General features: G+C 42.3%; 1 protein-coding gene across 5 annotated transcripts in view; it reads right to left on the reverse strand.

The window, feature by feature from the left end:
• Positions 1 to 23403, reverse strand: part of ZNF608 (zinc finger protein 608) — a 112019-nt gene that overhangs the window by 4669 nt on the left and 83947 nt on the right. For all 5 annotated transcript variants that reach the window (XM_055385911.2, XM_063706734.1, XM_019028432.4 and 2 more), the window contains 4 exons: positions 8008 to 8095; positions 5077 to 7531; positions 2647 to 3064; positions 1914 to 2086 (listed from right to left, as the gene is read on the reverse strand). In XM_055385911.2, the coding sequence (XP_055241886.1) occupies positions 1914 to 2086; positions 2647 to 3064; positions 5077 to 7531; positions 8008 to 8095 (3134 nt within the window). The remainder of the gene's footprint in view (positions 1 to 1913; positions 2087 to 2646; positions 3065 to 5076; positions 7532 to 8007; positions 8096 to 23403) is intronic.

The raw sequence follows: 23403 nt of genomic DNA on the forward strand, positions 1-23403 counted from the left end.
ACAAAAGAACTACTCCACCCAAAGTAAACCAAGTGACACCAATGTTTTCCTGAAATGACGGAAATAAGAGGATTTCTCTCTATATTCATTCATAATTGCAGGTTAAGAATTCACCCAATTGCTTCCCATAAACAACTTTTACAAAATAAGTAGTTTTGGAGATATCTTTAAGGTCAAGTTTTCTAATTACACTTGTATTTTGTGGAGAGAACATATCTCACAGTTTTAAACGTGTCTGTATGCATTTTGTTCTACCGAAAAAACATGCTCTAAAGTTATATGCCAATATAAAGCACAAGAAATCACTGTCCTACACCCACATTTTGAATCTCTCAATTTTTGAACTCTCAAAGAGAAGCCCCCATCCTCCCAAACCATAGTTTGGGGTAAGGATTGTTCATTTCCTATGACTTTCTGCCTTTAGAGCCTAACCACCCTTTAACTAAAGTTATACTTCTCACTTAAAAGAAATCCTTGTACTAAGAAGGAGGACTCAGAAAAAGATTCAGAAATCACCTTTCTGGTTTCTCTATAGAGTTTCTGGTAGACTCATACACATTGCAGATACTATTATTTTAATTTACTTTAAACTCTTTCCTAGCCAAGCACCATCCTATTTTTGTTTAGTCTCTCTTCACAACAGTCTCTAGGACTAGAGCAGTCACCTTTTTTGGGGAAGAGCCATCTTTCACAGACATTGTATTACTTCAGCAGAGTTAAAGGGACATGACAAAGAGTCAAGGCCAGAAAACAGCAGACACAGCTCTCACTCCAAAGCCACATGACTTACTCTTGCAAATGAGCCTCACACTGTGCAAGGCTCAAATTTGTGCCTTATTACATGTCACGGGCACTCAGCTTTGCTCGTGATGAACCCCCAACCATGAACACTGATGATGTGAATATGAAGGGTCAATACAAGTAGCAGAAACCTCAAATCTCTCCAGAAGTCAAGTTAACAACAAAGATAAGTGATGGAGATTGGGGAGCTTCTATTTATATCCATGCACATTGATGGGGAGCAGCACATCTGCCTAGATGGGGCTACTAGTTCCCATCAGTTACTGCCATGTCATTTTGAACCAGATTTTCTACTTTTTTTTTTTTTTTTTTTTTTTTGAGACAGAGCCTTGCTCTGTCGCCCACGCTAGAGTGCAGTGGCCCGATCTCTGCTCACTGCAACCTCCGCCTCTCGGGCTCAAGCAATTCTCCTGCCTCAGCCTCCTGAGTAACTTGGATTACAGGTGCCCACTACAACTAGGCTACTTTTTGTATTTTTAGTAGAGACAGAGCTTCACCATATTGGCCAGGCTGGTCTCGAATTCCTGACCTCAGGTGATCTGCCCGCCTTGGCCTCCCAAAGTGCTGGGATTACAAGCAGTGGCTCACTCCCGGCCCAGATTTTCTATTGTCTTAAGAGAAAGAGGTGATCTGAACTTGTATGTAAAATGTCTGATTTTTAAAAGGTATCCTGCAAGAAAACATTTTTTGAAAAGCTTGATTTGCCCAAAAAGTCAACAGTTTGTAGCCTCTGGACTACTTACTTACAAAAATTATATAAAATATACTCCTCTGTTACCTAATTCCTCAATGTCTTATCAAACATATTTTGCACCAAAAGTTGGTTCCTATGAATTTAAATTTCCACCTAACAACCATCCTCCTGGGTAAGCAAGGTATACTAGATTTTGCAACAGAAAAGCTTGCTACTGCCATACATGCTTTAACAATTTTCTCTCATGTGTGAAAGCGTCTTACTTCTGAACGCTCCATTCTTTATGTATTAGGATAAAACAGCATCCTGAAATCACAGCTGGGTTCCGAAACCATTTATATTTCAAGACTGTTCTCTAGCTTGTTCCCCTTTCTCCCCAAAACACAGTACTTTTAAATAACAACAAAAGGAGGCTTACAGCAGGAGACTTGCTGCGGTATTGGTTAGCATGCTGCTGGAGCAAATCCAGTGCTTTAGATTCAGTGGTTGTTTTCGTGTTGACGCTAGGGCTGGTATTGACTTTCTCTGTCTCTTCTCTCCCTGACATCTTCCCATAAACAGGATAATGAAATCCTGGAGAGAGATAGGCCCCTGCAGATAAACAACAAATGCCACATCAAGTTACAGGCTATATCTTTAAAAAAAATCATTTGGGTTACATGAATTTGGGATAAGAGTCAAAGAGATCTTAAAATAGGGGGTTACATTAAGAATGGGCTACATCATCATTAAACTGTATCTAGCTTCTCCAATTTTCTTCTCCCAGTTAATTCATCCTGATGAAGGGAGGTTATAAACGGAATTGAGCTTATAGCCATTTCATACATTTACGTGTCCGCTTAAGTGAAAGGAATAGTAACTATAATGATTATGACAGTAAGTGCTTAGAATATTTTTATAGGCAATAAAGTATCTGTCAGCCTAACAGCTATAGCAGACCATCAGAGACTATGGAAACTATGGCTGAGGATTCTTGACATTTCATTAAAAAAACTTATATTAAATCAGTTTTATCTTTGGGACTTTAAACAGCATAAAAACAAGGAAAACAAATGTCACTCTTGAAGCTTCTAATTTATCTTGAGTTTTTAACAGCTAATATTTGAACATCGCCTCTTTCCTCCAATATAGTCAGAACCGACAACACGTACCAGGATAACTGTGCATTAGGACGGGAGAAACAGCCCGGTATGCAGGATGGCTGGGGTCGTACATCTGTGGGTAAGGATAAGCATGCAAGTACTGTATGTATGACTGATGCTGACTCATGGGTGAGGAGACAGCCACTCTTGTTCCCCGAGAGTCCTTCCAGTTCACAGGAGTCTTTCGATCATCATTTTTCAGCTTGCTCTCCTCCATTGATTGAGAATCAGGACGCTTGGCCTCTTTGGGCTCCTCTTTAATGCTTGTTAATGATACAGGAAGGCTGGGCACACCACTCTCTTTATTAGGAGTTTTCCTCGGACTATCCTCTTTTAATTTCTTCTCTCTATCAAGTTCTTCTGACTTTTGCTGATCCAGATATTTGGGCTGGTATACATAATGATGCCATGTTCTTGAATCTGGGTCCTGATTTTTTTTTTTTTAAAGAAAAAAACCCAACAGATTTGTTTTAAAATTTCAATTTTAAAGAAAACTTGTTAATAATCATGACAGCACTAGCACTCTTAATTTTAATGCTAAGTTGACATTTATTTCTGTGCTAGACACTGTGCTAATTGCTTTACCTCCTTCTCTTACAAAGTAATAATTTCCCAGGTAGGCGTTATTATTGATCCCTTGTACAGAGGACAAAACCAAAGTGTTTAAAGTTCAGGCAACATCAAGGTCATGCTGCTGCCCAGTCGTGGAGCTGGGCTTCAAACTCGGGTCTGCTGAAATTCAGAGCTGGGCCCTTAATGTCATTTCTCAACACTAAATAACATCCTCAGACATATTTAATTCTACTTTCGTTTGCCTTTTAATATCTCGCACAGGTAAAAAGAATGTTAAAAACTCCAACTCAAGCTAATAATAGTAAATTTAAGTAATTGCTATAGCTATTAACATCACTTAGGAGGAAAAACTCTTGGTTTCCTAATACATTTTCCTCATCTACTGCAGCTGAGGCTTAATATATTGGCTCACTTCTCATTACGTGCTAACATCTTAATCAAAACAAAATTTCAAATTAATACCACACGTTATGGCTTCTCTATTGGAAAACAAAGCCATCTATAAACCCCCAAAATTATATCATTCTTCTGCAGCCCTGTGAAGTGACAGCCTGATTTATGCCTCTGTAAGTGGGGAAACTGAGAATCCTAAATGGCCTTTGTGATCCCCATCCCATTCATGATATAAACCCACTGGGGATTCAGGTTCTCAGAGAACATGCAAAGTTGTGCCTAAGTAAACGTGTGTGTGTGGGTGGCGGTGGTGGGGGCTGGTGGTTCTTGCTCTAATGCACCAGGGATTATCTAAGCATGGGGGTGAGGGTGGGAGTGGGGATGTGCAGTGCTGGGAAATACCAGGATTAATGCTCACGGGGTTGCAGTGGGTCAGGATGTCTGAACCATGACAGAAGGTGCTAGTACATTTGTGGTTTCGTGGTGACCAATTTTCAGGTGTTCTCAAGCTGACTGACCCATGGGGCTCTGGGACAGCTGTTGAGGCCTGCCACCCAAACCTCCTCACCCTCCTCACAAACATTCAGCACTGAGCTCTGAGTTTTGGGGTACTTAATATAGAGAGTAAGACTGAAATCTAGGCATCTCTGACCCCATGTGAAAGAAATTTGGGCCCCAAATTCTATTAAAAAGATTAATGGGAAATGTGAATTCAGGGACCCAGTTTTTATTATCTTCGAAGAAGATGCTAGTAGAAATTTGAAAATGGAAAATAAATATTTCAGAGATAAGACTCAGAATCTCAGAGTTAGAAGAGAATTCAGCAGCCCCATTGTGGAATGCCCTCGCCTTGGACTAAGAAATTAAGGGATCCTGGCCAGGCGCGGTGGCTCACGCCTGTAATCCCAGCACTTTGGGAGCCCAGGGTGGGCGGATCATGAGGTCAGGAGATCGAGACCATCTCGCTAACACGGTGAAACCCCATCTCTACTAAAAATACAAAAAATTAGCCGGGCATGGTGGCACGTGCCTGTAGTCCCAGCTACTCAGGAGGCTGACGCAGGAGAATCACTTGAACGGAGGCGGAGGTTGCAGAGAGCCAAGACTGCACCACTGCACTCCAGCCTGGGTGACAGAGCGAGATTCCGTCTCAAAAAAATTAAAAAATTTAAAAAAAGAAATTAATGGACCTCATCAGAGTCACAGAGCAAGTTAGTGGCATGAAACACAAATCTGCAAAGCACCCGTCCACAGTTCCTTTTACTATACACCATGACAAGAAAATACTGATAATGTACATTTTAGAGCTACATAGTAACTCCTGAGAATCTTAAGATATTTTTCAAGAGCAGAGGAAAAAACTAATGTGGGTTTCTTTCCTGTGTCAGAAGTCTAACCAGATCAAGCCCAGACATGTATAATACAAGTCTCAGACTGCTCTCTCCCTGTTGGGGCCACGCTCCACAATCTTACTTGTTTAAATCTCGAGGTTGGGTCTACACCTGTCTGCTTCATAGAGTCCATGACAGACTTCATTTCTACAGCCTCCTTAATAAGCTGGTGGTTTTCCATCTGCTTAGCTTTGAAGCTGTCGGCCTGAAGCTGCTGCTGGTGATTGGAGAGAAGCTGCGATTTACCTGTCTCCTCAGTTTTATTAGGCACTGATGGCCCTAGTTTAGAATGGTTTTTGTTAGGCTCCGGAGTAGAGGGAGCTTTTGAGATTGTGGCCGATGGCATATTTTTCTGTTTAGTTTCCTCCTTGCCCAGCTCTTTCAAGGGGAGCTCACTTTTCCTTTCACAGTCTCCTCTCCCAGTCTGGGCCATTTTCTGCTCTGCCAGCCTCTGGTCCTCATAGTACTTCTCATATTGCTGTCTATAGGCAGGGCTGGTGGCCATCAGAGACTTCTGGTCCATATAGAGCCCATATGCATACTGGCCATAATAAAGTGACTGAGCCAGGGCAGGATGTCTTTGTGTGATCACCGACTGGTGCTGAGGCTGTAAGGATGCAGAATTGTGGTCCACTTTCTTAGAATCTAACTGCTCTGCCTTGTCTTTCTTTTCAGCATCTTCCTCAGACTCCTTCTTGATCTTCATTCCCTGCGTGCTCCCACTATTTCCAGCTGCAGGGGCACCGACCTGCCCAGGGTGCATGTAACTTGGAGAATAATAAGGATCATAGCTGTGGTAATAGGGAGAATGGGACTCTTTCAGTTGAGATGATTGTGCTGTAGTTGAAGAATGCCCTTTTACAACACTGTCCTTACTAGAAATAATATCTGATGGGGAACTGGCCTTTGATCTCATACCCTCTGACCTGCTGTCAGAACCACCATCGTCAGCAGCATCGGATATGTCTGAATAGGCCGGGCTGCTTGTCTTTGCAGCTGAACTCTCTGCCCCATTCTGGGTCAACACATGCAGAGGTGCCATTGGTGCCTGCCCGTTCACCAAAGTGCTGCATTCCATCCTCGAGGCGCTCCCTATGGAAGGGCTGGGAGCGTTGTCTGTGAAAGTGTAAACCTTATCGGCCTCAGCTTTGATACTGGCCATGCGGCTCTCCTGAGACTCCGACAGTCCATTTGCCAGCCCTTCATTCTTGTTGAGATGATCCTTTAAAAAATGCCCAGGTAAATCTTTGCTGGCCCCCTTGGAGTCCTCTAGTTTCCCCAGCTTGGCATCCATTTTTGGGCTTCCCGTCTCTTTCCCTTCTTTGTCCTTTAGCTTTCGCTTCTCCTTTTTCTTTTTGTCTTTGAGTGACACCAGAGCTGGGTTCACGGTGATGGGCTCTCCCATAATCGTGGGCTTTGGTTGAATGGGTTTTAACGGAGGACTCTTTGGTGTAGCCTGAACAACAGTTGTTGTGAGGGAGGGCAGTCCAGGTATTGTCCCAGTGGTGGTCGTTGTAAAGGTTGCAGTGGGTATAGCGATTAGCTGCGGGGGAGTGGGGGCTGGGGCAGGGGCAATGGGCCGGGCACTTTTCAGTTTAGAGAGGTTTTTGTCCATTTTGCAGTTGTTAGCTTTTTTGCCCTTTTCTTTATCTCCTAAATTTTTCTTGTCAATTAATCCTTCTGCTTCCAGTTTAGGCATCTCAGCAGCCAAACTGCCGTCTGCTGCTGAGCAACTGTCTAACGCAGCCGTCATGTTGGAGATTACTGGAAGGTTGTTCAGTTCATTGTTAAGGCCCTTCTTTTTGCCAGAATTCTTTCCAGCTTTAGCACCAATAATGGAACCTGGGCCATTGCTCATCAGCTCTCTCTTTCCCTTTGGGGTCCCAGGTGGGTTTCCAGCACCAGGGGATGCCGGTGCCTTCAACTGGTCATAAGCAGATACACTTGTGCTTGGCTCACTGCATTCGAGTGCCACATTACTCAATGCTTCCTCACAGTCCGAGATCTTGTCCTCACTGTCAGGCTCGAACTCCAGCTTGTTTTCTGGGTCTAAGTGTGCATGAGCCTGGTGGTACCTCAGGCCGTTAATGTGCTTGTACTTTTTGTTGCAGTTTGGGTGGGGACAGTCGATTAACACTGGAGAAGAGCAGCCTTGGTCCAAAAAAGTAGTCTCTGGTTTCCCTTGAGGGGTAGTGGGAGTGCTTCTGGAATTTGTGCGGACACGCTTTCCAGGCTTATTGTCCTCAGAGCTGGAGTTCAGGTCCAGCTCCATTGGAGGCTTGTTTTTCCTTTTGTTGGTGGAGGAAGGGCTGGCTTTGATATCCTCAGCAGCACAATTTGGGGGTGTCCTTCGTCCGCTGGCATTGAGGCTGCCCCGCCTCCCTTTCCCATTGGCCCCCCCTCTGTTCTTATTCTGCAGCCCTCTGGACTCTGTGAAGCTGGCCTCGGAGCCCGGGGCAGCAGCAGCAGACCTTGCTCTCTTCCCTCTGCCCCGGCCCCCTCTCATCTCCAGGTCACTTGTCGGTGACTCACAAAACCTATGGAAGCAAGTAACAGATGTGAAAATGAGCATCCCCAAAAGAGCCAGGTGAAATCACAAAGTACACAATGCAGTAAAGAGGAGTCAACACTCCAGTAGCTTCAGGGCTGGGCCCAGTCAAGGAAAAGACTGACAATTTCCAACACCTGCAAAAGAACAGGCGACCAAGGGCTTATATTCTTCCTCAGAAAAACCAAAGAAAAACAGCTCAAGTAGCTAGCTTCCAATCCAGTTCAAATTCCCACTTTGAGAAAAAATGAAAACAAAGACAGGAGAGAAGGGGTGGGGAGCAGAGATCTTCTGATAGAAAAGAAATTTAGCATCTGCATTTTACTGCGTTCAACCCTAAATTGCTCATTTCTCCTTTGCCTGGTTTCAATTACAGGCACACTTTTATGTATTATGAATCTCTCTCTACAGTTTCCCTGCAAAGAGAGGATGGGGAAGGAGAGAAATAAAAGGCCCTGTTCATACCTGGGAGGGGCCCAGTCGTGCTTGGTGCAGTCCAGTAGGGTTCCCACGTACGTTTTGTTCCTCCACGTGACATTGACCACTAGGACACCTGCAGGAGGCAGGGGATGAAAAAGGATCATAGTTACCACTGATTACTGTTATTTCCAGTTCACTTATTATTTCTTTCTCTTTTTTTTGCCAGCAAAGTTCTATTCTCATTTGCTTTTAAAAGCTGTGGTTTGCATTCTTCCTCTTTCTGGTTTCAGTGACCTCAAGTTAAAACCCACAGGAAATAATGTGTGTTGTGCATTCGTGCGCGTGCGCATGTGGTACAAAGGGGTGAGACTGTGTGAGAGTGTAATCAAGATACTGCTGACAGAAGGAAATGGTTTTTGCCATGTCCTGCTGTAAAACAGCAACACTCACCTCTTAATTTTTCTATTATTACACATAATTGCTTTCGTTTGGCAAGCAGCCAACATAAACTAGCGCCAGTTACCAGTGCTTAAACCAGAGGGTGACTGAAATGAATCGGTTTTGTTTCCAATTCAACAATATAAAATGATGGTGATTTTTATTAAGAAAAAATAATTATGCAGGTGCATAAAAATAGGCATAGACAGGAGAGTGGGGACTCAAGAGTCCAGATAGCAGACAATCAACTATGATTTCACTTCCCTAATCCTCCCCTCTTTGACTTTGTGAGACAGTAATCAGCCTGGGTACCGTATCTGTTTCAGTGTTTGGTTTTGTTTCATATTAAGGACTCCTAAAATAGCCCTCTTAAGAAAATAAATGTGCACAATAGATTTACTCTTGGGGTTATCTTTGGAATCAACTTTGGTAAGCATTTGCCTCAGAGGATTAGAAAAGAAATCTCAAAACTAACACACTCGTTTCCTGCAAGCCATTCTGCTTTTTCCAACTGCTTTTCAGACAGACAATTTAATTTAGCACTGCATCTGTGAATTACTAAACTTAAGTGTGCTTAGTATACCAAATGTCACAGAGAAAATATAATATCTTCTTTATTTCTGAGAGGACAAATACCAAATTACAAAAATCACTTCTTTAAAGCATATTTTAACAGAACCTTGATTTTGAGACATACATAAATTATTAGGGTAAAGAAATAAAATATTTAACTGAGCCTTTGTTTTCTTTTCTGCATCTACCCCTACTCTTTCTTGGAAGCACCAGAAGACATTAGTCAAAATCTATTTCTAGCTAGTTTGCTCACTTGCATTACCATTGCCATTGTGAATTTTACAGAAAACCTCTACTGGGCTCCTTTACAGTAAGGGAAACCTCACAAGGTAAGACTCATTTCCTTGGGAACCTTTTAACAGCAGGTAAAATATTTCAATGGTTGGGACTCAAGTAATGGAGAACGATTTCTTTCCAAAGTCTCAAAAGGAGATTTTAAAATTGTTTCCCATATGGTCTATGTTGCTATTACTTAGGCAACAGCTGAATTATTTACTCTGTGTTAATTCAGTGTACTGTAGCAATAGGCTAGCAGGGGAAAGGCTAGGATGGAGCAAAGCAAGTATTTCCTCAAATCATAGCTGATTCCAACGAAATTCCCTCAGGAAATTTTTTTAAAACCATTGTGTATAAAATTTCCTATTGCGATGAGAATCCATGGTAATTAGGCATTTGGTCAAAATCTGCACAAGACAGAACAATTGGAGGAAAGGATTCTTTATGAACACATCCCTTCAGGAAAGGGGAGGGGGTAGGAGAGGAGGCGAAGGGGAAGACTGAGCTGGTTTTCTCATCATCTTCTCTCTGGGGCACTGTGTGTGGTGTCAAAGACCTTTGCAGCTGCTTAAAATTCTTTAGCATGTCAGCTATATTTACAGTGCAGGAATATATCTGTATTGCCAGAAGGTTACTGCATTTTAGCTTTAGATCCAATAGGCTGAATCACTACGTTCCAGAGTCCCTGATGTAGCACAAATGTATAATTAAAATTGCTTGAAAGGAAACATGAAAGAAACAACAAACCTTCCATTCTTGCAGTAATAAAATTAAAAACAGGAAAAGTCTGCACAGACACTTAACATTTGTCTGCAGTGAAAGGCTTTTGTTATTGCTTTTCCCCTAAGGGTTTCGCGTTTCCAGAGAACGCTGGCCGCGGATTGGCCGGCGCCCGCTGCGAGCACTCGCGTCTGATTGGCTGGGCCGAGGCGGCCGCCCGGAGCACAGAGGCAGCGGTCGGGTAGAGGCGAGCGTGGCGGAGGCAGAGGGACGCATCCCCCACGGCGCGCTGGCCGTGCGGGGCTAGAGGGCCGCCTGCGCTGCTCGGCTCCCTCGGTGCACGCGGGACACAGGCTCATTTGCACTAACGAGCCCGGCCGTGCAGTGAAAGCTTCGGTCTGCGTGACCGTGCTGCGCTCCCCCCACCACGCGGCTCCACACAACACGCCGGCCCACGCAGAACCCTCAGAACGAAATTCACCGTCTCAATACAGGCTCAAGGGAAACCTGGAGTCGGAAAAAAGGAAGGGACCCAGGGCAGGCAATTAATCACTGGTTATCTGGGGCCACAGGTTGAAGCTGTCACAAAGGCTAATCTGCAGTTGCAACTTCCTCACTGTAAAATTATTCACATCTCCTGCTGCTCTTTCTGGAAGCCACACAAGCAGACCTCTTATCGGAGTACAAGTGATGCCGTTGTTATTTGCACTCGGAAGGAATCAAGTCCTGGAAAGAAAAATCCATTTTCAACCTCAAAGGGCCTAAATAAGTAACCCTTATTTTTCCAGAAGCACTCCGTATTTAAAATGCTCAAAACAAATGCTTTACACCCAAGGAGATTTTGAACAGTCTCCATCAAGCAGTGCTAATTAAATATGTGTGCTTGTGTCTATCTTTCTTTATATGTACGAGCCGCTTCACAATGCCACAGAGTGTTTAAATCTGCCCACAATTCACATCCGAATATATACAGGCACATGTTTACACAGCCAAATCTGCCACTCTATATTGGAATGAAGGCTTAAGGAATGTTTCTCATATAAACTACACAGTGTACTGTTTCTTTGTAAGAAGGTCTATGTTTAGACAACACCCCATTGTGAAGGGCCAAGTATAAAGGCGGTGTTTAAGTTCTAAAACATGTAAATGATTCATCATTTTGCTGAAATCTCAAAATCTTGAACATTTTATAACCCACAGTCATATAAAGCAGACTACACTTACTGAAGGCATAAATGCCCATGATGAAAATTAGTTCTTTAAAAGTGCAAATTTGTATTTTATAAATCTGGGCATAAAGTTCTATTTCTCACATGTAAATTGGAAATAAGTGTACATTTATTCCACAAAGATTAGTTTCTTTTCATGCACATTTATTCAAACATCTAGCCAGTGAGCTAGGTGTTGGGGACGTTCTATACAGGTACTTTTCATCTTTATATTCAAGTATTCTACCAGGTTTATTATTCTTCCCTTTCCACCCATGGACTGGGCCTGGCCTTTGTCAGAAAGCTAATGCCCTGTAACATTTTATCTGAGGCTTATTACTAATAAAGTAAGAATACAGCTAAAGAGTACAATGGATGGTTTGAGAGTGTGCTGACCACACACAGGTTTCTTCTTTGTACTGTTAACACTTTGTCTAAGATGCTGCCCCCAAAGGCCTATTACCTACAGAACATTTAATAAGAACAAGGTCTTTATTATATAACCTGAGCCTGTTACTTCCTCAAGCCAAAAAAGCCTGAGACCTCATAAGGATTTCAGTCAGTGTTCTGTTATGTCCTTTGTAAAGAGTTTCCAGGAAGATGTCAAGCCCAACAAACACTTATTGTGTGTGTCTACAGGGTACACATTAGGTGCCTATTTAGTGCTATGGAATCAACCACGTTTTACTTGGAGCTCCATCCAAACTCTGTACTTCAAGAGTCTGTGCATGAAAAGAACAGAACAGACACAGGCATACACTGTGATGCACAAGTGGAAGTATAGTTTTGTCTATTACCTGCATTTTTACAGTAGGCCCCTTATGCTATCACGTCAGGCTAGACCCTGGATTTCATGTTCATGGTGCCCCCACCTAGACCAGTGGTCCTAACCCTGCCCCCATCTGACTGGACCAGTGATGGGCACCTGGAGCAAAGGCAGCCAGCCCAACAGACTTATGTTGGGAATCTGAATGAGAAATATGGAAGTTCCAAAGAATTGGCAATAGGAGTAGAAGCCTAAAGCTTGCAAGATAGTAAGAGGCGTAAAGAACCATGATGGGCCAAAGTTCCAAGGGTGCAATAGCTATAAGACCAGGAAGCCAACTGCACTGTTGGTGCAACACCCTCAGGACTTTGTGTGCGTGTGTGTGTGTCCTTTTTCTCTCCAGCTTCATCACTGATAGAAGATTTCACCAGCACTCCCCCAGGATTGCCTATTTTCCAGCCATCTTGTTAAAAAGTTGTTCCTTGTGTTAAACTAAATTTGTCTTTGAATACCTTGGTCCTGGCTGAGCCTCCTGATACCCTGCAGATGCAGTCCACCCATCATCCACTCAACAGCCTTTCATCCAGGCAAGGATAATGACCATGTTGGCATTCTCCTCACCTCCTGCTCACTGTCTTTTTCCTATTTTTTTTAATGAGATGGGCTCTCAGTATGTTGCCCAGGGTGGTCTTGAACTCCTGGCCTCAAGCAATCCTCCCCCGTCAGCCTCCCAAAATGCTGGGATTACAGTGTGACCCACCACACCCAGCCTCTATCTCTTCTTTACTCTCCAGCCTAGACAAGTTTCTTCAACCGTTCTTCATGTCACATTTTTAATTCCCCTGAAAGAAACCTTGAAGATGCCTTAGTCCAAATCCCTAGGGAAAGTTAAAGTTCCTAATGAATTAGAAGCAAATGGAGACAAATGCAAAGGTTCTCACTTCTGTGAATCCTTGCCCTAGACACACACATACCAGGCACACCGCCAAAAGACAGCCATTCTCTCCTGGATCCCCACAGCACTGCATACACAGTTCTTGCCCTGATGGAAACGTACCAGCCATGTTTCCCTCCCCTTTCTGAGCTCACAACTAGACTCCTTCTCAGCCTCCCTATCAGTCTGATGCAGCCGTGTGACTGAGTCCTACGGAAAGCAAGTGAGAGAACTGATGAATGTGGGCCACTTCCAGGCCTGGCCCATAAGAACCTCTCATCCCTTTCTGTCTGGCTGCAATGGAAATGGCTATTGTGATCTCGAAGGCCTCCGGATGAAGGTGGCAGAGTCTCCTTCATCTGGGACCCTGAATGACAAGGAGAACTTCCAAAGTCTGAACTTGAGGCTATTTGTCCTACCGTAATACATGGCCCCCATAATATTTTACTCTGCTCGTATACACAGTATGCCTAACTCTTCCAACTAGATGACACTCCTTGAAAATAGGAGCAGTGTCTGCACCCACAACTCCTGGCAGCATAGTGGCTACCTAATAGTGAGAATTCATTAAACACCTAGGAACTAACTACACGAGGACTGACGAGAGAGAGAATCTAGACTGAATCCTACTCAGTGACTTCCTTTTATTACTACCATACTTTTTCAATAAGCATAATCTCCCACTAGTTTTATAGATGATAGACATTCTCTGTGGAGAGGGTTTGCTCCCAAGATGTTATAAATGTGGTTTATGAATTATTATTTCTGGTATTTGTGAAGCTGTTTCCTCAAGAACAGGGCAAATGCCTGATTTCCCAGTGGATTGACATAATTCTGTTTGTATTGAGTTTAAAGACTGCTTCAGAGTCTTTAAAGTGCCTCATCCCCGGGACAGAAGTCTTTGCCAAGTATCGCAAATGCTGAGTTTGGAATCAGACAGAAGTTTTTTTGAACTCTCTCAGACTACCACATCTGGATGCATTTGATGTGCATCCAGGCAGAAAACAGAAACCTCATTCGAATAACACCAAATGGTAACCCATTCATGCCATATGCCTTTAAAAAAGAAAGTTTACACATTTCTTTCCTTTTATATATTTTTTTCTAGTGAAACATTGGTGACAAAATGTCACAATATGCTGATTTCATGAGTACAGGATAAAATTCATATATTTCAGATATCATATTACCCTCCATTTTTACACAATGTGACTATTGTGCAAGGTATGATTTATCACCATTTCTTTGTTCAGGACTCCCTCCCCCCATTATTATGTTGTCGTCACTCTGTAGTATTCAGTACTGGTACTTTGTAAAAGCTGAATCTTGTATAGTACAAGTTTCGCTGTTCCAGCCTCGGAGCTTATAACCTTCAGACAGATCCTTCTTCAAATATAATTATTTGGGAAAATTTAAAATGTACAACTAAGTTTGCTCATAAAATACCTGCCAGCCAAAAATCAGAGGGACTTTCCCATTACCTGTGCCAAGTATATATAGAGCACTAGGACAGGAAAAGTAAGTGTTGTCACATGACCATAAAATGCAGTATGTTTTTTTTTAAAGAGCCCTACCGCTGGGCTGAATGTTTGAAGAGTCACTTTAACCACATCCTGTAATCAAACCATCTGGAACACAGTGCTGCGATTAGTCACCCTGAACATAGGGCTTTATCTGAACAAATAGTGTATGGCAATGGAGCTTGGGAGATAGGGCAGTACTAACAAAAGGAAGTGTAATGAAACACTTTATGCCCTAGTGTGCCGCCACCCCAGTCATAAACCCCAGAGACACACTGCTCTGGTGTTAATGTACTACTTTATGAAAGCACAGTGAGCTTAAAGATTAAAGGACTGAAGGGCTAAAAATTGCTGGTTTGGATAGATCTTCTCTGTCAGCGGCTGGAATATGTTGGCATCACTCTATCTGCGTTAATTATAACCTCTCAGATGACAGTTGAGCATTCCTATTAGGGTTTGGTGTTATTTTCAAGGCATTAGGAACAGGGTTTGTTTACGGGAGGGTAGTTACGATTCTTGGTTTGCCAGAGGTTAATCTGAACACAGACTTTTTTTTGGTTCATCTAAACCCGATCCACATATAACGACAACAAAAAATGAAACCTTAAGCAATAACAAAAGCAATGGGAAAATGCTGTTCTACTCTGCATTTTAAAACATGATAGTCTTTCTTGCTTGACTGTACTTATCTCTTTCAAAAGTACATTTGGTCATTGGTATACAATCTATGGAAATCCTTTTTAAAAAAAAAAATCTGAAAGGATTTTCCCCCTAAATACACAGAATAAGCCCTAAACACACACACACACACACACACACACACACACACACACACACACACACACACACACACACACACACACAGCTAAAGAAACCTTGTTTCCCCATGGGCCTTATGGTTTAATACACAAAAGAACACAGAGCCACTTCCATCACTGTCACCTCCCCCGCAGCCTTTGTTCTGAGGCCTGATGAGCTGTATTGATTTGGGAAAATCATTGAGCTCCTCTGGAAAACTAGACTCTCGCTTATTCACTGCCATCTATTTCTTTCCCATGAAGACAGGTGGTCAATATCCAGCTGACTGGTCAGCTAAAAGAAGCCCTAGCTGCTTTTTCCTTGCTTCCCTAGGAACATTATCCTTTCCCACTTCTAGAAGATACAATGGCCTGTTAAGGAGTCTTGTGAGTAAGAAGAGGGAGCAGAAATAAGACTTTTATAAGGCACCACCGGTAACACTAAGATGCTGTCCCATATGTTCACATGGGAGGCTGCACTGCACATATAGATGGTGACAATATTTTCACTGACCAAGTTTAAGCATCAGTGAAAACTTACAGGACCCAAGATATAACATGAAAAAAATACTAAATCAAAACAGATCATTAGAGGCCAGGTGCAGTGGCTCACGCCTGTAATCCCTGCACTTTGGGAGGCCGAGGCGGCCGGCTCACGAGGTCAGGAGATCGAGACCATCCTGCCCAACACAGTGAAACCCAGTCTCTACTAAAAAATAAAAAAATAAAAAAATAAAAAATAGCCGGGCCTGGTGGTGGGCACCTGTAGTCCCAGCTACTCAGGAGGCGGAGGCAGGTGAATGGCGTGAACCCGGGAGGCAGAGCTTATAGTGACCTGAGATCGCACCACTGCACTCCAGCCTGGGCGACAGAGCGAGACTCCATCTCAAAAAAACAAACAAACAAACAAAAACAGATCATTAGAGATCAATTAATGTTTACTGTGGAAAGACATGCTTTACTTCTTTTAAATAATCAAAACATATGTTCTACCAAGCAAGTGTCCTAGTTATAAAATGTCATAGGTGTAATTTAGACATTTTAAGTAACAAAGAGCATCATAAAAAAAAAAATCACATGGAGATCTTTAGGAAGTAATTTTTAATCAGGAATTTTGATCAGTAACAAAAATATTTGCTTTTAAGTTAGGCAAACATACATATCCTAAAGCAACATTGCCCTTGATGACTTGAGGCCAGCTTTAAAATAAAATAAAATATATGTACTGCACCATTCATATACAATATGTACCCCTCATTGTGTAGACCGTTCCTCTAGTAGTTTCTGCTAAGGTTCCTGGAGTCCCTACTTTGGGGACAGGCAGGCAGAACAGGTTTCAGGTGATAGTGTTGGGGGAGGAGGGAAGAAGACAAGTCCCCTGAGCTTGCTTCAGCAAGGTCAGCAAGTCAGACATTCAACTGGGATGCATCAAAAGCCACCCCCTGTACCCCAAAAGGGATGGCCTTCATGCTGTGGTCCCTCAGCACTCAGTCAACACACAGCAGGATGCAAGGGACAAAGGAGGACAGGAAGATAGAATCAAATAAAAAAATACACTCTTCTGAGACAGACATTTGGAGCAATTCAAATGCATAAACTGAATATGTACATGTATAGAGTATGTGTCTGTATACATTTGTACCAAGGGGTTTTATTTCTTGTCTTTGATTAAACTTCCTAGTAAGTAGCTGCCTCCTTTGAGGCTTAGTGCCACCAAACTAAGCAACAGCATCACTCTGATTTCTAATGCCAAGTTTGAAACTTAATTTTTCTCCTGCTCCTTGTCAGGCACCACTAGTTGGTCTGAAATCTGATGAGTGTGGATGATGATTTCTAGTGTGGGGCAGGTTTCTCAAACCCTCTCCTTTTTTAAAGTCAAATTTCCTCATTAGAGTAGCAGAATGCTTTCTCCTTCTCTTCCTCCTCCCTCTCTTTGTGGGAAGACAAAGGTTCAATGCCCACTGTAACAGAATTGACTCCCCTCCCCAATCCAGTCTCACAAGCTTGTATCATTAGCTTGTTAGGACATATTTTTCTTCTTCTAAATAAAAGTGTTAAAAAGTTTGGGAAAGGTATTTTGTAATTATTGAACTAGGCCTACTATGAGCCATAATAATGACACAGATCTTGTGGTATTACCTCCTAATGGTCATTCCTTTCCTAAGAGTGTTATTTTAGAAGACAGCTATTACAAGTGGCCCTGGGCACATAGCACAGGGCCAGGGTCTGTCAAAATGAGAGGGAAACAGCTTTCACTTACTCCCACTGTCAGACTCAGGATGTCACTGAAGATAAGCAACTGAAAGAATGCAGCCATTCAAATCATTGGTCCCAGTCCTTTCCTGCACTTAATATTAATTATAGGATTTTTTTTTTAAGTTAACAATTCAGATACCCAAGCTCTCCATGACGCCATTACTTCGACTAGAAAAAACAGGTAAAGAGAACAGCAAGCCAGACAAAAATAAATCATCCTTCAGATAAAAACTCCCCCTCCATGCCACTCTCCAAAAAACGAGTACTCTAGGACTAAAAGGGCGTAGAAGGGTGTAAAATGCTCTGAATTTGAGAAGTCATTAACAGCTATCTGCCACTTCCGTATTTTCTGTATCTGGCAGCATAGTCTGTTTCTTGCCCAATTCTTCCCCAGTGGCAGGAGCAAAGGAAGGAGGAGCAGGCAGGAAGGCAAAGTAATTACCAAGATGAATGAAACTGAAAGATGCAAAGGAAATAAAATGTAAGAATGAAAAATCTCATGCCTTGTGGGGAGGGATAGGCAAGGAAAAGGGAATAGGAGCTATCGTCTTCCTAACTCCTCTCATCACCTAGTTTTCCTCACAAACCCCCCACCTCTTGTAGATCAGTAGGTCATGGGTGATTAGCGAGTTCCAGGTTTAAATGCTATTGAATTGCTTGTCAAAATATGTGTAATACAACTATAGATTATAGGACTGTATCTTAAAACAATTTCTTACCATCCCCAGTCCTTGAGCTGTAAGGAGACAGTGGGAACCAATTGACAATTATGCTCCACATCAAAAAGCTGCTACTGATCCATGTGTCTCACTGGGATTGAAGAGCCAGGCTTCCTATAAATTATGATGCTTTATTTAAAGTCAGAGCGCTTATTTGCTTTTGTGCCAGCTCTGGGCCCTTTTCATCTCTAGCTATACCGGGCCCAGGAGAGCATACATTCCTACCGCTCTTCTGGCCACCAGCTGTGTCCTCTGTAAATCATAAAACCTCTGAACAAGCTATTCTTTACAAAGGCCAACAACATTTACTGGAGATGATCACTCTGCTATTATTCCATTCACTGAAATTTAAAATAGCAATTTACAACAGCAGCTGAAAACAGAAGAACTGCCTCTCTTAACTCTGTGTGTGTGTGTGTGTGTGTGTGTGTGAATGGGCGAGATCTGCATGTATATGGCACACAAAGGGGTACATTTTGTGTGTCACCAAAAAGCCACCATCTGTGCAAATCTAGAAAGGAAACAAGGAATATGAATGTCAGAGAAACCAGACTCAGTTTCACCTTTGGCGGCAGGGTGAATGAGGCTTAAGTTGTTGGTGAACCTCCCTGTTCTTCCTGGAGGTGGCCATGCCCTGCAGGCAGTGTGGGAAGTAGTTCCCACATTCTGGTAGAGAAGCCACAGCATGTGGCTCAGGTTCAGAATGCAATAGGGAAAGCTGAAAGGATGAACTCTAATCAAGTTTAGTCTGCAGTCATTTTTGAGGAGTAGGAAGGAAGAAAGAATAAACGGTGGCCATCAAATGGAGCACCCTAAGCACCTGAAAGCACGTCTCTGGAGACAGAGGCAGACTCGCCTGTTCACAACCAGCTTTGTAGCTGCTTCATCTTGAGCTAACCTAAACCTACCTGAGCCTCAGTTTCCTCATCTATAAAATGGGGGTAATATGAATATTAAATAAGATGTGATTTATGTAAAGTATTTAACATGAGCACTGGCATAAAGAAGCCACTCAGCATATGTACTATGGCGTCCTCATCTTTTAAACTCTCCTGTAACTCACCCAGGTCATAAGCTGAAGAATGGAAGGAGATGCCAAAATGCTATGAATTCCACACTCAGAAATGCAGCTGGCAGCAAGCCCTCCCGCATTCCTCCCAGGTGAAGCAAACTCAGTTATGCGCATCTACACTAATTATCCCACATTGCTGGTGACCAGGCTTACTATAAATGTGGCCTATCTATCGTTTAGAATCTTAAGGGCTGCAAATTCCAACCTGAGGGACTTCTTTTATTATTTCTATACCCACCACCAATTTCAACCGATATAAAAGTTATCTTTCCTAACCCATCCATTGTTTAAAGCAAACATTTCCTCTGACTACTCAATAGTAAAGGCAACTGAGAAATGCAGTTCTAAATCACTGAAGCCTCATCTCTGGACTATTTCAGCGTAAGAAAACCTCATTTCATGTTTTCAGGAAGAGCTAACTGAATGCCTGACATTTGTCTAAATTACAAAAGCCAAAATTAAAGCTCCCCAGTACCGTGACAACAGAAATGAGACTCTGCAGCAAGGGTCTGGGGATGCAGATGGACAGAGCAGGTTAAACATGAACTCATCTTTCCAATTCCCATCTGGACCCACCAGTTTTCTTGACAGCACTCAGAGGCTGCCTTCCCACCCTCCCCCATTCCACATTCCAAAGTTCTTATCTTTCAGGGAAGAAAAAAAAAAAAACAAAGCCCCACAGAGTTACAAGTATTTCAATAACGTGCTTAGAGACCAGCTCTTTTCTGTAAACAAGCCTAATGAAGTGTGACTAATAGTGCTCTCCTCCAGCACAGGGAAGGTAAAAGGGCCTTTGTTAGCACTTACTGGAGCAAAGTCGTCATTTTGCTGGAGCAGAACAAAACTTAGCTGGTTATTGATTGACCAGCCTGCTCGGTGTCACTGCTTTACTGTCTATTTCTATATACTCTGTGTATAAATACGTGTGTTTACACAGACACTGAGATCATCTGTATACACACAGTCACACGCAGCCAGCTAACCGTTCTCTGCAAACAGGATGAAGTGTTCAAGGCATCTAACTGAAATCTAATTCCTCTCCGATATTTGTATCTCTTCTAGTCCTTGATATCACCTAACATTTCTCTCCATGTTGTCAGTATCATGAACCTCAATTTCAGGGCCTGTAAACCAACCCTCCCCATGGACACTTAATAGTTTCCGAAGTCACTCTGATTTAACCTGACCTGGTTATTACATTCTAGAGGTGATTTTGTTTTTTCATGAATTCAAAATTGCTGCTGTTTCCTTTCCCCATTTCACTGATCAATTCTGAAACTCCTGAAATTTGGCTCCAAATGTTAACTGCTAAATAAATATTTCATGATGACTTAAATTGTCTTCTTCAATTAACGTTTGTCTTAAGTATTATTAATATACACAGCAGCGATGTTAGCAGGAAGATCTGAAGTTGGCTCTGACTTCTTTCTTGGATGACTGAGGAATTCAAGTCAAAACCTGCTTTCCTTGCGAATCTGAGCACAAATTTCCGTATAAATTATTGACTGCACTTTGGCCTCATCTGAAACATTAGCCCCACAGGCTGATAAGTTCTGACCCCAGGTGGCACATCAGCCCTCTCAGAAGCGGCAGGAACATTAGTGCTTCGCACTGGGGACTAAGGCGTGTGAGCCAATCAATCACACTCTCTGACAGCTTTTACTGCCTCTGTGCATTAGGCCCAAGTCAACCTCCAAGACTCCTATTGTTCGCATTATTCTCTTATTCTCTGGTCTGATGAAGTTAGGGTTAAGTCCAAGGCTTTAGCGAGAGAAAGGCTATTGTTAGTAACTCAGTCTTTATTGACTCTGACCTGCAGGGCAGCCGACTTCAAGCCTTTTCCAGAAAGTAATGCACTGTTAATTGCTGCTCATCATCAGCGTGTGTTTTATACACCTCTCTTCACTGAAAGAAAACCTGACCAAATATTTCAGCATCCTCCCAGGTTGCCTTGTAATTCTTTCAAGAGTTACAGACACACAGACACACACACACACACAGACACACACACTTCTGGACAAAAATCTGATTTGTACTTGCCACAGTCCCTGAACCAGTAAATCTAATACCAATGCAAACAGAATGTTTGGCTGGACAATGCTAACACTTGGGGGTTGCCACCTGGAACAATAAATAAATTTTTTCATGGCAAATATCTGTGGGGATTAGTATATAGGGCAGGAAAATGCCTGATGGAAGAATGAGGTAAAACCTATTATTTCCTTCTGATGTCCTTTGCTTAAAATAACTAAAGATCTTTTTCAGTGGAAACTGGTAGCTCTATTTGTGAGCAGCCAGCAACAGACTGGATAGCCTCAGGGTGAAGAGTACAGCATTCCATTCAGGCTTCCTTTGAAGAAATTCAGCACTCTAAAGGGGTGGCAGAATTATTGGTCCAAAGGCTTTCCGGTTTTCTTTGAAAGAGAAAACAGGCAGCCCATTATCTCTTCTTACCCAAACAGGCCTCTCAGGGGAGACAGGAGGGAAAGGCGAGTGGTGTGGCCGTAGAAGGTACACACCAGAGCATCCAGGTCTGTTGCTCACTGCAGTGGGGACCCAGACCTGGCCTACCACACAGCATGCACAAAACCTGCCCCACCCCCCAAAACCTTGCTGTTCAAAGTGGTAAACGACAGGCTAGAATGTGAATGCTTCAAGTGAGAAAGCACATGTTGACATTTTGGAAATCAAGTTTCTTGGGTTCAGGGAAAAAGCACAAAAACCAAATGGTTTGGTTTTATACACAGCTTTTGATTGAGAAACTTTCAGCCACAAAAGACTTTGACATTTAGCCAAAGTATTATGCTATTAATACTTTATTTAGTACATCTCAGCATATGACTTAGTATATATGAATTAGTGCACACTTTCCCAAACCGGTGAGCAGAAAGCCATTTTAAATTCTGTTCCATTTGTGTGCTAGATAATGGATTGACTCCAAGATATGTGAAAGCAATACTAAATTTGATAAGCTTTCCAAAAAGGTACTGGTTAGGAGAACAATGCTTTCTGTCTTGATAAAGTCTCCTGGTGCGGCCGATTACATTTTCTGGTGCCATTCAGTTCTACTTAATTTTAATATTAGAGAGAATTAGATCAAGGAAACCTAAAATTTGCAATTAACCTTTTCCCTTTAAATTGTAGTCCTGTATCTGTAGCTTAAATTTTTAACAAATCCTTAATTTTTAACAAACAAGAATGCAACATCATAGCACATTAAGCTCATAAATACAATGGGCTAACTAACAGGGCCAAAACATATTTTGTAAAGCATTCAAAACAAAATAATAGCCTGTTCTTATATAATGAACTTTCTTGAGTCGTCCTATTTCTTATAGCCTAGAAATAAGTTAGGAAACAATTCAGAGGAAAAAAAACAAAATATTCAAGTAGCTGTTAAAAAAAGACACACTACGAATTTTAAGTCTTGAGTTAATAAAGATGGAAACTGCAGGAGGTCAAAATTGAAATCACTAAAAATTGTAAGCCTATGGACAAACTGAACTCAGGATTTGCTCACTGAATCTTGGTAAAGTTGAAGTTGGGGCTTCCTCTGAAGCTTAAAAGAAGGCAATTCAAAACTAATAAAATAAGCATTATTTTACACACTGGGCAGTTAACATTTTTGTTATTGTCCCCACGTGATAAAGACAGAAAATAAATATTAGGAACATTGATTGAGTGCTTTGCTATGTGTAGGTCGCAAGAATAAGTGTTTTTATACAGCTTATCTCATTCATTCCTCAGAGCCTGTGTGTCAGGTTCTTTTGTTATTGCTATTTTACTGATGAGCAAAGTAACTCTTGGAAAGCTTAACTGGTTGACTTGCCCCAGGTCAGAAAGTCAGAGATTTGGAGCACAGGCAGTCTGACTTCTGATACCATACTTCTAAATGCACTTTACAAGTTTACATAAACTTATTTATAAATAACACAGTGTCATGAAGGAATGGTGCATGTATGGATGGGGACCCACAAGGCTAAGGTCATCTTGATGATGATAGTGGTATGTTGGAGGCATGTGCTGCAGGTGGCAAGCATCTCTTCTCAATACCATGTTCAAGGCCGGGCGCAGTGGCTCACGCCTGTAATCCCAGCACTTTGCGAGGCCGAGGTGGATGGATCACGAGGTCAGGAGTTTGAGACCAGCCTGGCCAACATAG

Source organism: Gorilla gorilla, chromosome 4 (assembly GCF_029281585.2).
Source record: "Gorilla gorilla gorilla isolate KB3781 chromosome 4, NHGRI_mGorGor1-v2.1_pri, whole genome shotgun sequence".
Lineage (NCBI taxonomy): Eukaryota > Metazoa > Chordata > Mammalia > Primates > Hominidae > Gorilla > Gorilla gorilla.